Raw genomic sequence first — 18,332 nt, forward strand, 5'->3', positions numbered from 1 at the left:
TTCAAATGTCTATTTGATTGTTAATAGCCTCAACAATCATGTCTGGTGTCAACATACCTATTTCCAATTTCATTAATTTTTAAATCACCTCTCGTGCAGAAATCAAAATTTTTCTACATTTGCTAATTTGCGACACTCAGCCTCCAAAAGAGGAATTACGAACATGAGTCACCATACCATAACCTGATAATTCAAAATGCATTATATAATATTACATTGAGATGTAAATCGTGTTTCAGAAAAACCTAACATTTCGAGAAAAAAAAAGGATTAAAACCGACTATCTCACAAACATCGCCGAGGCGCTCTTAAGATGTTCGGGTGAGATGCTGGTGGCTGTGGCATAAAACCAACAGAGAGCTGATTATTTAGGGTAAAAATTCCGTGACTATGGTAGGATAATATATCAAATCAGGATCGCTTGAAGAGTAGGCCCTAGCCCTTTACATAAAAGTAATATCTCCCCATAAAGAAAAGATGACTTAAAACTTGTAAACAATTACGAAATACGAATTTATAGAACATATTTTATAAGCATTTTTTTCTCCAAACGTCACAAGGCTGTTATGAAAATCATAATTCTGATTTTGGGCGGTCACTTGAATCTACATGTAGCTTTGTAGCCGCATTTTCAATCCACTTTAATTAATCTAAAAAGGAAGAAAAAGATAGCAGAAATTAGACTATGCAATTAGAAAGTACTGTTACCTTTATGTTTCGATTTTGCCCTCACAATTTTTTGTCTGCTATCTTTCTTGATGACTGTCTACTTTCGTACCTCAACTAAGTAATTTGTGTTTACGTATCCTGATTAAGTTTTTTTTTCATAGCTTGTAGAAAGAAACAGTCCTAGATCCCAGAATCCCATTAGCTTGTTGAAAACAAATCAAAATTCACGGTCATTACTACTTTAGCTCATTTCTCGTCATGTTTTCTGATACGCGAAAAATCCGTGAGGACCTTCAATATTATGCCCGCCACGAGCTCGTGACGAAAACGTCTCGATTTAGGAATATATTAGTCTCGACCATCAAATTTATTGGTTTCAAACCGTACTGAACGCCAAACTTCTTCCAAAGACCGCTTATTCGAAAGCTATCAAAGAAGTTAACCACATTCTATTAAAATTGAGAAAAATCGTTTTAATAAAATTGACGATCGATTAATTAGAGCACAAACAGAATGGGAAACAAGACCATCGAAAACACCATTTATCTCAGCTTTTCAGACCGCCAGTTGTCGTCAATATCCTATTAATTATTAATACACTTCCATATTCAAATGAGGAGTTTAAAATTGTTTGAAAACTTGAAGCTAAAATCGAAAACATTCGTGTCCATTTTGATTCAAGCCTCCTTGCTCTTCGATTAACCAAAGCTCAACGGTTGGCTTGAAGTGCGATTGACGCTAGTTATCTTCAGTATCCTATCTGTTTATACATGCTCTCCCATACTCAAATAAGGAGTTTCGAACTGTTTGAAAACTTGAAACCAAAATTGGAAACATTCGTGACAATTTTGATTAAGTCTCCTTGCTCTTCGATTAATCATAGCTCACCGGTTGACTAAAAAGTAAGATTGACCAAAACCAATGGATTCGGAACTCAAACAAAGAAGCCTGGCTCTGAATATTTTGGAGCCATGTATCCTTGTTACAATGACAATGGTGTGCCTGATTGGAAACTGCCTGACATGCATAGCTGTGTACAGGAACGAAAGGCTTCGTACCTCCACAAACATCTACCTGATTTCTTTAGCTATCAGTGATATTATCAACGCTGCCATCGTAATGCCTTTGACTGTGGGTGTCCTTATTATAGGGGAATGGCCATACGGCGAGGCAGTCTGCGATTTCCACGCCTTCTTCACCCTGTTTTCCGTTTACGTATCCCCAACCACGATGGGACTGACGGCCTTCAACAGATACGTCCGCGTCGCTAAGCCTCAACACTACCCACAAATCTTTACTGATGCTCGGTCAAAAATATATGTCGCTGCGGTTTGGCTGACTGTCGCCGGGTACGTTTCAATTCCCAAGATGGCTGGCTGGACCGAATATGGCTTCTTTGCTGGGTATGCCGTTTGCACAACTGTGCAACCCACAGAAACTATGAAAACAGTTCATTATAGCATCGTTGTCTGTTTTTTCTTTCTTCTTCCACTTGGAGTTGCATCAGTTTCCTACTTCAAGGTCTTCAAGAAAATAAAACATCATAATCTGAACATGGCTTCAACGGCCCAAGCCGAGGACAGGGAAAATCGACTGACCGTCAAAGAGATCAAGGTTACCAAATCGCTCGCCATTGTTGTGTTCGCCTTCGCACTGTGTTGGATTCCATTTTGGATCATTGTGGTGATACAGCGCTTCGCTTCTGATGTTGTCGTTCCACGTAACATACAACTGCTTTGTCCCTTTTTGATGTTCTTCTCGAGCACTATCAACCCATTTATATATGCTGGCATGAATCCCTCATTCCGCGCCGAGTTTCGTCGAATTTTGCTCTGCAAAGTGAAGTCATTACAAGTGTGTAAGGAGCTCCGCGGTTCCAAAGACCTTGATTTAAAGAAAATATCGGCGGGGAGCGACCGTGGAGTCGGATATCAGGAAGAAGAGGGGGGTACTTCAGTCACAAACGTTTAACTGGCGAGTTAAACGTACAAAGTAAACAAAAAATCAAAGGATAAATTCACATTGATTTAAATGCTAAATTTTTTAGCTTTTGCTATCACCACTTTATATTGATTTGTCGTGAATTTTAATCGATATCAGTGCTATCCGTTGTTATGAATCCCTAATGAATTATAACTGCATCATTTCTTAGTTAATTTAAATTCACTTACAGAAATAAGTTTCGAATCCAAACGAACTATTAATGGAGAGAATAAGCTTGGCACAAATAAAGAAACTGTAAATACAACCTCCTCATTATTCTTCCATATTAAAAACCAATCCTTGTGTTAAAGACATCATAAAAGGCCCCACTTGTGAAGGTGCACCTGCATAAACTCGCTCCCCTTAAAAAGAGACCAAATAATATATATCATGTCGTTATCTGATGAGGAAATTTTTAAATGTTAGGATATGTTACACACGAAACAGAAGGTATTATATTTCCCTCAGTACACCAAAAAATTCTCAAACTTTTAACTATTGAGCGCGAGTTTGTCTCTACGACCACTCGGAGGTGAATAGCACTAACTAATCTGAATCAAGGCCGAGGTGGTCAATCACTGCGCGAGAAACACACTATTAACCTACGAATAATATGCTAAATAACAATGCTCTTCACCGAAATACGGAGGTGATTAATAAGGCGTACATGAAAGAAACTGTTTCAGCCGAGGATTACAAGCCGCAGCAATTAACGTTAATTTTTGGGCTGCCTAAATTATTCCATGAATACCACCTATGATGAGCAATTTCTAACTTGAATACCGAAACATGAGCAGGCTTGAATGTTGACCGTTTAACCGACGACTCTAATTTCATTGAAAAGAAACACCCTTTATATCACTGAGTAGAAAGCCTTCTATACTCTTTTGACCTTTCCGGTTCCGGATGATGTCGCGACGTCTGTAATCAAGGTCGCCATTAGTGGAAATCACACGAATGGACCTTCGTGTTAAAAAACTGCAATGCTACTTATTATCTAGTTTTAATTGGCAAAAACAATCACCTGCTTGCCTTAAAGACCTATCTTTTGCTCTTCTTTGCTATGATATTTGAGAGGTAAACTGCATGACAATTTGACTGAAACGACTACGCAAAAAGGAGAAATCTCCCGTTTGCCTACATAAGACTTCTCCCTCGCTGTATATCAGCTATGATCTTTCTAGCTTTTTTGGTCATGTGCTTGCTTTTATATGTTGTGGTTGGACAAAGGTTCGACCGAAGAAAACGATATTTCTTGTCTTCCATTCATATAATCACATTTCATTAAATCCAGTCATAACTTCTGCGAATTCGTGTGAAAAAAAAGAAAAAAAAAGTAAATAGGTGACAATGTTTTTAGCAGATACAATACGCTGTAGTTAAAAATTATCCACGAAGAATAATAGGGGATATTTCTCGACACTGAGGTAAATAATTTTTTAATTATAAAATTTTGCCTCACAGAAAATAAAAGAAAAAAAGAATGTTTAGTTTTGTCGACACATCGAAAAACGGTCGAAAACCAAACTTTTTGATGCGCGAATTTGCCTCCTCGGAGGTGAAAAATGCTTCCTAATCACTTCCGAAATAGCCAATCAGCTTGCGGGAAAAGCACTATTTATCTGTGTGGTATATAGTTGTTAGGCATTCCCTCAACCAGGAAAATATGACTGGATTGGCACGATTTGTGTTATGCTCAAGAAGAGACAAAGAACTCGCAACTGCTTCGATCATCGATCTTGGTTGATCTTAACGCATGGTTCGATTTAGCGAGGGTTTCAGTTTTCTATAGTCACCTGTTTTTTTTGGTTCCACACTGGCTTTTTTTCTTCACTTGTGGTGAGTTTAATTGTTTGTTTCCTTATTATAAAAGTCAGAAATTAGGAGAAGAGGTCACTTTCCATTTTCAAAACTATTTAAAGATGTTAAATTAAGGCTTGGTAGAATTTCTAGATTAATCTCGAGGTTGAGTGTCGAGACTCGTAACAACACTCGGCAGTGCTGTAGGTTATTGTGAGAAATGAAATATATCTTTCAGTACAGCACTTTTGGTTAAGAAAGGTATCCTTAATGGAAACAGTACACGATTGCCATTTATGTTCTCATTTTACATTATCAAATTTAAAATCAACGGAAATGAAAGACATCGTCCTTCATGCAAAATTTATTTGAACCAATCCAAACGCTTTAAGGGAATATTGAACTTATGAAGGATATTATGCTTTAAAGAGTGGATACTCACTCTTAGCTTGTGTCTATTGATTTCCTAATTGGAGTGAAAAAAGCTCCAACATATGCAATGGCACCTGCATGCTGGAAAAAATAATTTCCTTTGATCAAAATGCTCGGAAGGAGAATTGATTCAATCATGACACCTTTAATTGCTATTTTTATACTTTGATGTTTTCCTTGGCGCAGCCGGACAGTTCGAAAATTTGTTGCAGCAAACATCGTTCCCTCATAGATTACCGGACTGTGAAAGTTTGAACGATCAAGTTTGCAATTAATGGTAAGAGTTTTCAAATGATGAAAGAAAAGTATTTCTTAGATCTTTATAAATAATTTAAAGTTAGGTTTTTATTGGCTTGATGAGAGATTTTGAGTAATTATTGTAGGAGTCGTACGACACAAGAGAGTATTTATCACGCTTGGCGTGGTTGTATATAATCTGTATTTCTTTGTCGCTTGTATAATTTGTTTTTGCTTGCTATGAAAGGTTACAATTTTCAACGTCTTGAAATTTAAAGTAAATTTCCCAGTTAGATGTCTGTGAGTGCAGCTGACTACACCGAACACAGATAGGCGTTGCATATGATTAAAGCCTTTGAACACAATTTCCTCGCTTGATTTTCCGTGCGTACTTGATATTTGGAAGCTTCTTGTAACCTGAACGCTCACTAGTACCCCCGAAAATTCAGGGAAATCCGTTTAACCTAAAACAGGGGAATTTTGTCTCCAGATCTTTCAGTTTTCATAAAATTAAGCTGCCCTTGATATTCAATTGGCATTGAGATAATCTTCTAACGGCCGATAGTCATTGCAAACCCCAGCCGCTTTTTGGTCAAGGAAACCAGTTTTGCTTGTATTACGCGACTCTGTTAGATTTGTCGGATACCTCAACAACTGCACATGGACGAGGAAAAGCCCTATAAGATAAGTGGGCAGTTTGTTGTTAGTGTGATTGGTTAGAAAAGGGATTTAACCTATTTCCAAATTATTTTCTAACCAATGTGAAATTGTTTAGAAAAAGAGATGTAATATGTTTTCAAAATGAATAGTCCATTTTTAGTTGGTGGAAACGTGCGACGCAACTCACGTCCTCTTGATGGACACACTGGGAGTTTTCCAATTGAATGTTCAGTAAAAATCCCTAACTTGTGAGATCGCCTTTCGCAATTTGCAATTGATTATGCTTTTCCTTTTTGATCGACCATAGCGTAAGCATTTTCCAAATGCCAAGTTCATACCCACGAACAATTTGGCGTCTGGTTCTTGTTCGTTTGCACCTTGATTTATTGGCTAGTATAAAAAGTTAAGGCCGCTACCAGGAAAGGAATTGCATTCGCCGAGAGGGGGGCAAGCTTAAAAGACACAACCTCAATCCTTATTTTCGTTTTTCGTATTATGAAAATTTTTCCCCCTAGTGAATTCATAATTTAGAAATAATGGCATCAAAAACATAGGCGTCAAAATTGATCATTTCCTTTTTGTTTTTTTTTTCCCTTGCTACGTTTTCCTTCCTTGTTTCAGTTTTCAAAACCCTCTATCATCAAATGATTGGACGGAGCCATACCAAGTCAGGGCAGAATCCAAAGGAAATTCTTTCTCCTTCATTTTTAAACACGCCCACCTTCCCTTCTGAAGGTTTTAATCAGCAGCTAGACCAAACATGCATTTTATTTTTAATAATTTGATATTTGTCGCGTTGAATACCCCGGTGCATTCGTAGCAAACGAGTCAGAAGAAAGTTTTTTCTAATATCAACTAGATACAGCGAGGTTTTGCGAGCAGTTTTGACACTCTGAAACAGATACTAAGACAACATGATAACCTCTTTCTTGCCCAAAACTTGCTGAAATAGAAAGGCTGACAGGCCGCCTTGCTGACAGTTCGGAAAAACTACACTTTGACTCGAACACCCGTGTTGGTCTTAAAAAATCTATATTCGTGCAATGGCGGGTAAGGACTTAATGCCTTGATAGATTTCTTCGTCTTGCCCCTAGCGTCGGCGCAAAATTAGAGAGTTTTTTCGTCTCTCGTGGGAGGTCATACTCAAAGGTTCAAAAAAAAAAACTATAATTTAACTTAATCAGATCTCGCTCGCACACTCAGTTTACGGATTCAGGAAGCTTGTTTGTACTGCGAGAGAAAAATTACGCCTGTCCGGGAAATAAAAAGATGTATTATTCTCAAACTTTATTTGAAGAAGAAAATAAGTACGTTTAGCAAATTTGCAATCAAGTGCCGTCTGTTTTTTATTTTGATAGGGGCGAAATATTATCTCATGATGCTTGCTATAAGAGGTTTTCCCCAGTTCTACTTTCATTTCCACAAAAGGTTTCCTTTCTTATGATGGACGAGTAAACTCAAAAAAAGATAAAATATGAAGAGACATATTTACCCACGGTGACGGATTGGAGGCAACTGTATCCAACATGTAAAAGTGAAGAGCTTTCATCTTCAATATGTATTGACCCAGTGTTTTTAATTGTGACAAGCTAAAGTAAAATTGAAAAGGAAATAATATAAATTCATTTCGATAGTTTTTTACTTCGAAATCCTTTATTAAGAAGTAATTTCGACGGATGGCAGTTTTACGCGGTGAAACTCTTTATTCGTACAGAATTCGAGGATTTATTACGCTGGCAGGTACTCCTTTGCCCTGTGAAATAAAAAAAATTAAGTACTTTTACTTTACAAGTCTCTCTTCCAAATAATTACTTATCAACTTTTAAAGACGAGGATTAAAAAAGACAAACTTCTAAAAGATAATAGTAGATTACATGAAGAGGACACCAGGGTTTGCTACTCCGGAGCGTTCTCTTCGACAGATATCCTCAAGGACTTTCCTTTACTCACGCACGCATTAAAGTGACTCACAGTAAGGTTTTCTTTAAAAGAAACGCATGCTAGAGTACATGCGGCGGTCTGTGTATAGGGAAAGTCGAATCGTGTTCTTTTTGCTTCGGGAACATTTCAAGTAAACTTCTCTCTTCGGAAGTAATTGTTATTCAAACTGTCCCTTTAAACACGTGCCGCTATGTCGGTGACTTACGACGATAAACACGTTACTAAGTAAATAGATATAGAGATTTGTTTAGAAGCCATCGTGCGGAGGAGGACACTTTTTATAAGGTATACGTCTCTTTTACAGTACTTGGTAATACAGACAGTAAACCCCCGAAGTAATAAAGTTTAAAAGGGGGAACATGTCAAAATTACCCCATAAAATCAACTGCTTCCGCTTTAGGAACCGGCATTTATTGTAAGATAGACGTAAATTTCGAGTATCTAAAGCTAATTCATACATTGATATTAGCTCTAGTGCCCTCTGCTGTGGAGCGTTTTACTCAGCGAGATTGTGAACGTGGAAAACGGAATCAACAAGCCCAGAATCTGTGTTCCTTTTTGAGGTAAATTACTTGCATTCTGAAATATTCTTAAGTAAAGTCTAACATTTGAATTAGCGATCAACTAATGCACCATAAAATGAACGTTCAAATTTTCAAAACAAGTTACCGGCGATGGAGAGACTTTTGACAGCGTATGATTGATAAAAAAAAAAGTGTAACACTGATTATGCTCAGAGCTGGATATGGAGACACACGACAAAAAAATTATAGCAGCTATATGATGTTGAAAGAAGTCGTTAATCTGAGCTAGAGTGCTTTAGCCAGATAATCATCCCTTACTTTCAATTCTCCTTGTCGAAAGCAAGATATCTGCAAATTTGCTGTTACCGAGGGTGATATTTGAGGGTTTTTAAACATAGGCAAGTATCCAACGTCTTATTTTATTTCGTAATCAATATTAATGCCTTGTATAGAGAAATGGCTTTGTAGGGTTTCAAGACTTCAATAGAAAACCGCAAAAAAGATAGTTAATTCAAAACAGCCTGCGGAAAATAGAAATTACTCTCTGTATGTAATTATAAGCATCACACGTCCCCTAAATATTGAGAAAAGACAACTAAGAACTTATTTTTTCAGTTAACAGCAGGAGACTTAAACATAAATCCAGATGGTCTGTCACAATGCATTTTAAGGGTAAACTGAGGTTAACTCGCAGAGATGAGTCGTTAATGGAAGAGTGCAAGAAGGCGAAAGCTTGACAATTCACTAAAAATTCATCGGCAGAAAGAAACCCAACATGTCCAAATCAGATCATTAAGCTCCGTTCGTAAATAAACAGGACTGACTGCTAACGCGTCATTAGCTCATCAAAGTCGAGAACCTAGGATTCTGACCCACTGAGGTGATTCAGGAAAAAAACATTCACCTAAACCTCACTCTGAAGTTAATAATCGTTCTTCATGGTTAGTATTTTCACACTCCTTAAATGGTTTTCTACCGACTCAGTGATAAAGAATTTAAAATCATTTTTTTTTTATATATGCTTCGACAATTTTATGTTAAACAATTGGATATCATAATATGAAACGTTCTCTTTTAACAAAAGTGCTTGAAGTAAACAAATGTCGCTTTTTGATTTAAAGTCGTCCTATAATTAACACGTCATCTTTTGTTCAAAAGAAAAAGCTATTTCACAGGATAATTAAAATGTTAATTTTGAATTAAAGTTCGCTTTGATCTCCTTCATGATCTCAACATGATTTTTATCATTTTTTAAATAATTTTTTGGCTTACTTTTGATTGGACAGTGTTGTTATGTATTAGAAAAAAAAAGCCGAATGAGGCCTTTTTTTTGCAATAAAGACATCTCCACAATTTCGTGATGTTCCTTGGTCTGTCACTTGAAGATTTTCAGGTGCATGTCAAAGAAGGTGTTCTGTGTTCCAATTTGACCGTAAGCTGTCAGTTTTGTATCAACTTTCTTTCGAAAACACCTCATTTGTAATGCTGAAAGCATTTGGAGAAAATTGATTAGTGAGGCAATAAGTGTTGGGGTCGGACCAAACTGAAAAATGACACGGAAAAACTTCATAGGTAAAACAAAAATTCATTTTTAAAGCAGAGCATAAAAACAGTTTTTCTCATTGTGAGAAACAAAAAGACAACATTGACAAATCCAAATGTTAAATAAATTATTCATGCTGGTTTTATTCTGTTCGGTGAGTTTGCAGGTGCACGAAAACTGCATAATAATACCCTAAACAGATATCTATTAGATTAGTTTTTGATGAATATTCAACTTAAACATTTCAGTTTTGCATAATAGGGTATATGGCCAATTAAACTTCAGGCATCAGAAACCTGACACTACCTTTCCTTAACTTTTAGCGCTAAAGTTTTCGGGTATGAAAACAGTGTAACATATTTCATAAAGCTTACCATGTTTTAACTGGTTTTAATTTTCAAACGTTTCCCCAAAATCCATAATTGTGTTATCACACTGACAGCATTTGCTTGTTGCGTAGATTATCATTTGTTTACAGCTTTATGCATCTTTCAATTTTTCAGGAAAAAAAGACAGTTTGAAGCAGAAAAGACTTTCTCCCGAGTCTCCTCGCAAGCTGATGTATCGCTACGCTTTTAATTACCTCTTCCTGTGTCTTTCAGTCTGGAGAGGCCCACGCAACATACATGCAAGCACAAGAGAAAGCAAGTAGCCTTTGGTGTTTGTTAAATTTTTTTTCTCCTTTTTTTTTTTTAATAAAAAAAGAGTATTACACTCTGTATGTATCGTTACTTAGACAACCTTCTTCCATGTCATTTACTCCATCCTTGATCCGGTTAGATTCAGAGAGTTGGGCGCATTTTAGAGATATCAAAAACTTAGGCATAGTATTTACCGCACTGTACGAGTCTTCAAATCTATTACGTTCTTAATTTTAAGCCATCAAATTTCGTTTCATCCATCGCATTTCCCGGTAAATCTTCTTTAATTTAACTGCCAATGGATTGCGAAATAATTTTTTCGAAACGAAAAATCGTTGGTTAAGCTATAGCTAACATAAACATGGAATGCTCGATGTCGTTTAGAAAACGTCTTGAGTCGATAAATTTTTAGTTGATTAAGGTTTTTTTATTATGCAATAAATATATTGCTCAAGCCGTATAACAATCCAGTCTATGTGTTTGAAAAATTAATGCTTCAGTCAAACCATACTTAGAAATCAACGCAAAAAATCAATTTTTAACGGGTCTTGGGTATCTCCCTACTAAAGTCAGGAAGCATTTCCCGGCGAGAATTCAGAATTACATTTATTGCTTGTAACACTTTGATCTCAATTTTCTTTTTACTTTTTGTTTTTTGGATTCTAATGTTCTTTTGCATAGACATCTTACGTACGTAGCGGGTCCAAGCGCGGTGTACTTTTTATTTCCGTGAAATTTAGCCCGCTTGGCCTTTTCAACGTACACGTAAAAGAATAGCAATCATGTCTGCCATCATCAAACAGGTCTACAGTATATCATCTTTTCTTTTGGAGATCCAAAATGATTATCTATATCAAGAGGGTACAAAAGGAAGATGTCGTTTCCTCTGCTTGGATTTTAATAGGTTACGATATTTTGTTACTCATGGAGCTCAGCTTAAGTTTTGAACATACAGACGTGGAATGAACATTTACATGCATGCGGGCATTTATATGCATGTACAATTAGTCCCTTGATTCAAACTTAAACGGAATATTTGCATGTGCTGTCCCTTAATTGAAACGTCATTCGCAGGTGCAGGTAATCTTTATTTAGGATTTTCTGGACTTTTACTTTTAAGGTATTGCGTGCTCTTTTGACGCCGGCTTATGTGGTTGGCAACAGTCTTCAAAAGACAACTTTGATTGGACCCTGCAGTCTGGGCAGACTCCTACTGAAGATACTGGGCCAAGAAACGGAGATCACACGACGGGAAAAGGTAAAGGAAGTATCCGAGTAACCAAAGAGAGCTCGCAGCAAAACAAAAAAAAAAAAAGGTCACAATACTGGAGGCAAAGAAAGTTCGAGAGACTTAGTTGCGATCGGTTTTACACTTGATTAATTGAGAAGGTGGCGCGAATGATCTTCATCTTGATCATCCACCAAGACCAATACAGCTACAGAATATCATCGACTATCAAATAAAAAATTTTCTTAACGCATGGAATATTTATGTTTTTTTGTTTGTTTGTCTGTTTGCTTGTTTTTTTTTTTTGCAGGGAAATATCTTTTTACTGAGGCTGACTACCCCAGAAAGAAAAATGACTTTGCTCAGCTTATTTCACCGTCTTTTTCTGGTGCTTTTTGTCTCTCCTTCTTTTATAACATGCATGGAGCTGCCATGGGTAACTTACGGTTATCAGTTGATGACAGAAATGTGTTTGAAATAAGTGGAGAGCAAGGATCTGACTGGATACAAGCCCAAGTATTCGTAAATGGATCAAACAGCAAGGTAATGGCTTTAAATGAGTCCATAGGTAAAAGTAAATGATGACTTCCAGATGACTGAGATTGGGTTGTTGTTCGACTATTAAAAGAAATGAAAACAAACACCATTTGCAAACACTTCGAACTGATACACCATGGTAACTTAAAAATAAAGTAAAAAAAAGTAAAAGTAAAAATCCTGATTCAAGGCTGTCAAATATGAAAATGTGGGAAAGTCATGTACTGAAGAAAATTGAATCAGCAACTTTGTTGGCTTAGCCTTTGAAAAGCACTGCGCAAGAACATTCGGAGAGAAACTGAAGCGTGGTTTGATATGGATTGATGTGCTACATAATTTTACACACCGAAAGATAGATTGACTTTGTCTCTATGGGAGAAACTTTGCGTAACACTTACTTATCCCGCATAGATATTACGGTACTCTTTTCTATAGCAATACATACATCAGAACCCGATCGTTGTCGTTCTAAGATGCACAAAATTATGTTTCAGCTAACTTTTGAAGGAAGGATGGGCGCTGGGGACCAGGGAGATCTTTCACTGGACGACGTATCCGTAACAGGTTTTTGCAATGGTACGACATAACGTACGGTTTCCCTGTGTGTTACAGATACCAATATCTCAAGGGACGGTTTAAATCGTGTTTCTTTCCTTAGCTGATACGTACTGTAAGGCAAGAGAAAAACAGAGCTAATTTTTGGTCAGTCTAAAGGTTATTCAACAAACGGTACAATCGAAATTGTCTATCCATAACCTTTGTAAGCCGGAGTGGAACTACTTGCACATGGTGTGAATGATATATTTTCGCTTTCTTCTAACAGAGCCTGTTTTTTAGTTCGGATAAGTTGGTAAAATCAATTTCAATTCTGCCGTCTGCCGTGTTGCGCTTATACGCTCTCATTAATATCTCCTCGTCCTTTTAACAGTTTCTTCCTGCTCAATAATTCCAATTCCTCCCAACGGAACTGCAATATGCTCCAATGGAAATCTAGTGGGAAGTCATTGTAACGTAACATGCGTTGCAGGGTACTATCGAACTGGTTCCTCTACAAGAACATGCATGAGGTCAGGAGCCTGGTCTGGCACTCTACCCTCCTGTGTGAGAAGTAAGGTTTTAATAATTGAAGATTATTTCACCCACTTAATATATCACTTACAATTTAATAAAAAAAAGGATTTTGGACTCAGAAAAATTAGGGGTGGATAACGCTATCCAGTGGCGGTATCTAGGCCCAGTTGTTCAAAGAGCGAATAATATTATCCAGCAGATAAATCGCTATTCAGTGGATAAATCGCTATCCAGTGGATAAGTGTTTACAAAACGTAATGCGCTATCTAACGAATAGAGATTTTTACAGTAGATAGCGATATCCACCGTTGAAACAACCGGATTCATGTGGATAGAGCAGTAGGTTTTGTTAAAATTTATCCACTGGAGAGCAATTTATCCATTGGCTAGCGTTATCTTCCCCTTAAATAACTCGTATACATGCCATGAACTGCGTTAAACTTATTGTATGTGAATTTCAATGTTAAGCTCATTCTAAGTAATAGAAATGCAATCGCAATTTTTTTGATGACTCAGACACTGCAAATGGGAAAAAAATGGAAAAAATTCACAGTTGCAATCAGTTCTTACCTCTTTTAAGGTCTTATCAAAAGGTAGCCTATTGTGGTAGAGAAAATGTTTGTCTGTCCGTTCGGTGTTATTTGCGTTACCTGGAATGGGTCGATTGAGTTAACATGAATACCAATATGAGTATAATATTTCGCTTCAGTTGAAATTCGCTTGGTAGGAGGTAGTTCTTTGACGGAAGGAAGAGTAGAAGTTGGAGTGAACGGGATTTGGGGAACAATTTGCGATGATAATTGGAGTTTAAATAGCGCAACAGTCATTTGCAAAATGCTTGGTCTTTCCAACGCAAGCGCAGCTCCCGGAGACTCCAGCTTCGGCCAAGGGAAAGGAAAAATATGGTTGGACCACGTAGATTGCACCGGAAGTGAGACGTCAATTATCGATTGTAGCCATTTAGGTCTGGGTGCCTTTAGCCAGTGTAAACATCATGAAGACGCTGGAGTAATTTGCGGAAATATTACTTGTGAGTATGCTTTAGGGACTATTTGCAAAAGGAGAGGACTAAATTTACAGATTTATATTAATTTTACTTGTGGGCATTCCGAGCTCATAGCAGCGGTTGGATCATGGCTGTACGCATTAAAAGCATTTAGTGTTTCGAATAGGAATAAATCTCATGCGTTTCTTTTAAGATAAGCATCATAAAAGAAATTTAACGAAAACCGAATACCTTTGCATCATTCTTCTACCAGTGATTTACCACAATGGCATTAAAGGAAGAGCTAATTAAAAAAAATAACAGTGTAAGTACAAACTATTATGAAAGTTTTGATCTGTTATTAAAGAAAATCAGAGACGAAAGAGGGACGTTATTAAGGCTAACATAGGAAAAAAAAAATAAGTGGGAAGATTGAGGGATCCATAATTTAACCATGATTTATGTCAGCTTTTGAGGTTCGCCTGACGGAAGGCAGCTCACCAAATGAAGGCCGAGTAGAAATTTCCGTCAATGGAGTCTGGGGAACTGTATGTGACGATTTCTGGAGCATTGAAGACGCATATGTCGTGTGTCGCATGCTAGGACTTCCTCAGGCTACTGCAGCTACAAAGGGACAATCATTTGGGAAAGGCACAGGTCCAATATGGATGGATAATGTTCAATGCTTTGGAAATGAGAGCTCATTGCTGTATTGTAAAAGGGCAGATCTGGGAGTGAAAGATTGTGCACATCTGGAAGACTCGGGGTTGTCTGTGGACCGCCATCAGGTATCTCTGCTACATATAGCACCTCTTTAATTCCAAAGGCTGTGTACATGGCAGAAAATAGGGTATGGGCCCGTCAAGAAAGGACTAAGCACTTTAATTTTTTCCAATGTTAACCCTTAACATCCCAACATCGGTATGCATCTCCTCCATACTATTCTTTATACATTTCCTGAGTTACTTACAAGGAGAATTGGTTTAACAATCAAGAGGTTCTTTAGTTGGTGATTATTTACTGCAGTCTCGTGACCACCATTTTTTAATTCAGGGGTGATATCGTGAGAAGAAATTAGATGCTGGTCACTCTAACGGGGTCAAAAGGTTAGGAGACCTGTAGATGTAAAGGAACGACAGACCTTTGCGTGTGGATCATTTAGTGGCATTAGTCTACAAAGACTCCCTTGAGCGTAGCGCAGTAAAACTTGTTCAAATAATTCTCAATGAGCTTTGCACAGCTAATAAAACCTTAATTTTCTGCCATTTACCTTCTGTGTAATGCTCCGTTGCGAATCGGAGAACAAAAGCCCGTATATTCATTTGCTTTTTGCTGCGTAGCATGCAAGGGTGAACACTTTTTTCCCTGGTTTCTTCTCTCTCTGTCTTTTCCATTCATTATTTCTTTAAAATATTTTATTTTCAGTTAAAACAAATAATATTGCATTGAACATGACCGTAAACAAGTCTAATCCAACGGCACAAGCTAATGCAGTCTATGCAGTTGATGGACTGTTCAACACATGCGTGGAGTTCAGTCAGGTAAAACCTACAACTCCGTTAGCATAAGAAAATTTTGGAAGGTCGCTTCATGCTATAGAAACAGGGATAAGTTAACTTTAACTATATATTTCATTTCGTTCTCAGACAGTCGACAATTGGTTCCAAGTGGATTTATCAAAAAACTTCTTCATACATACTGTGCATGTCTTCCTTGGCTTAAAGAGTTTTCAAAAAGTTTTTGTGGACATCGGAATTGAAAGTAGTATGAATCACCCTGTGGATCATTCATGCAAAGAGACCAGTCCTTTCCCAAGAAAACATTTCCGTGTGTTCCGCTGCATCCCTCCAGCCAATGGTCGTTTCGTAACAGCAACCATGATAACAGAAAACGTCAAGTTTGTGCTATGCGAAGTTGCAGTTTTTGCATTTGGTAAGTGTTTTGAAAGTAAAGAACTATATACCTTGCCTGACAAGTACGCTCTCCACTAAATAGTCAGCCATTAGTGTTCGAAGGCAACGACAAAAATAATTGTTGTAAATCTCATTAATATTTCGACAGCGTGCAGCTCGGAATAGTGCAAAGTAATCAAGGAAAATGTTTAGAAGCATTTTTGATTGTTATTATTTTCAGAAAATTCTCTGGAGTCCGCTGGAATTTTGAGGGAGGTGTGGTTTAAAGGTATTAATTCACAAGATGATCCTATTCTGAAGTACCATCCAGTTTTCAAGGAAACTGCTGACACGTTGTCAGTGCTAAAAACTTTTCATGTTGTTACCAACTTTTCTACCACATATGGGCAGCGGTTGTCTACATTTATTCAGGTATAGTATACTTGTATAAATCCTTCGAAAGTACCTCTATCTGCGCCCAAAAGCAATATCATATTAACGCATATGACGTTTACTTTATTATCAGCCTAAAGACTCAGTCGCTTGAGTTGGGCGCATGGCATTCATTTCATTTCTGACATGAGCCAGTATTTTATTTTGCTGCCTTTTTTTTACTGGTCTTTTTTTTTCGCCGGCAAAAGTCTTATTTTTTTGCCTAGTTGGCTATGAGGAGATCTCTTCCTCGTTTCTACTGAAGTATTAAAGCTTCGCTTTCACCAAAGTACGAGCAACATCCGCGCCATATACTCTCTATAATTTCATATTCTAGCCAGAAGCGAGTGGGTGGTACACTTTTTACATAACATGTGAAGATGAATGCGAACTGTGGCTCACAAAAACAGATGAACCAACCCTGCGAGATGAGCATGACAGAGACAATGGTGGGGAACTCCTTGCAAAGTTAACAACAAGAACAGGAAATCTGATATGGGATGGGTAAGAGGAAAGGTTGCCGTATCATTCATACTCGTAACCGAAGGGTCCACTCGTTCAACTGAGTCTTGTAGAAACTAAATGCCTATATTAAATAGAACTTCTCTTCTAGCTGGCCTCAATACATGACGAGAACTTTGTATCATTATATATTTTTCTTTGTGTAAACAATTTTCTAGTTCAACATCCCATATGTCTTCCTTTTCTTTTTTCTAATCAATCGAATTTTATCAAATTTCTTGAGTCATTTCTCGATGGCCATTGCCAGTAATGACGACAAACACTTCAGAATTTATGAAGTATATTTTAATACTTATTCTAGGACTTCAAGGCAAAAATCAAATCAGATTTACCTCAGTTGCAGCATGTTTTATCTCCTGGAGGGTTTCTCAAAAGAGTCGTACAGACGAGGGCATCTTTCCGTGGGTTGGAGTCTTCACAATAACACAAGCCTTTTTGAAAGGCCTCTTGTTGGAAACCGCACGACATGGATCCTGCCAGGTTGTTTAAAATTCCCTCTAATTAAAACATAAGGTACACAGTGGTGTCTACTTGAATCTATAATCAGCCAGAATTGGGGAAACCCAGGTAGTGATATTACGCCCCCTCTCCCTCCGAAAAAGAACAAATCCAGGTTTAAATAAAAAATTATTATTATTATGGTTATGATTTAATACATCGTGTTTATACCTATCCAAGAACGGTGTATTACTTTTTCTATTATTAAGAGTCGATTAATTGTTGCTCTCGACACTTTCGCAGCTATATTGCCAATTACTCATTAGTAAATGGGATCGAATATTGACGCTTCACCATCTGTGACTCGTTATTTGCTTTTGTTAATGTGTTTTGGCGTACTTTTACGAATGTTACTACGGCATCAACATTATAGGACAGCAATCTAGCAAGTCATGGCATCCTTCAAAATGTAGCACAACGGCTACTGATTATGATTTGTTATCTAGTTATCCTATCATTTCTTTTCTTCATGTTAAAGGTAAAAGAGAGTTAATGTTTAGAGTCAAACAGAACATTAAAGACATCACAATGACTTTTGGATCGACTTTACAGATTTCAGGTTGGTAAATCAGTTAACTTGCAGTGTGTTCTGAGCCTATTACTAGGGCCATATCATCAGTAATCAATTATTAACTTCGTTTTATTGAGTGAGCTGCTAACACAGGTGGCTTGTTTTCACTAACGTTTTCTCAATTGTTATTGTTTCTTTATCAAAGCATTCTACAGACTTTGCTGTC

General features: G+C 37.3%; 1 protein-coding gene and 1 pseudogene across 1 annotated transcript; both read left to right on the top strand.

Moving 5' to 3' along the window:
- Positions 1-1,542: 1,542 nt before the first annotated feature.
- On the top strand, positions 1,543-2,888 carry LOC136280527 (histamine H2 receptor-like). Its single transcript, XM_066165867.1, has one exon. It carries the CDS (start codon positions 1,591-1,593, stop codon positions 2,638-2,640), a length of 1,050 nt encoding a protein of 349 aa, XP_066021964.1. The 5' UTR covers positions 1,543-1,590; the 3' UTR covers positions 2,641-2,888.
- A 6,908-nt stretch (positions 2,889-9,796) lies between these two features.
- On the top strand, positions 9,797-18,162 carry LOC136280349 (uncharacterized; annotated as a pseudogene).
- The last annotated feature ends 170 nt before the right edge of the window (positions 18,163-18,332 follow it).

The sequence above is a fragment of the Pocillopora verrucosa genome, chromosome 4 (genome assembly GCF_036669915.1).
Source record: "Pocillopora verrucosa isolate sample1 chromosome 4, ASM3666991v2, whole genome shotgun sequence".
Lineage (NCBI taxonomy): Eukaryota > Metazoa > Cnidaria > Anthozoa > Scleractinia > Pocilloporidae > Pocillopora > Pocillopora verrucosa.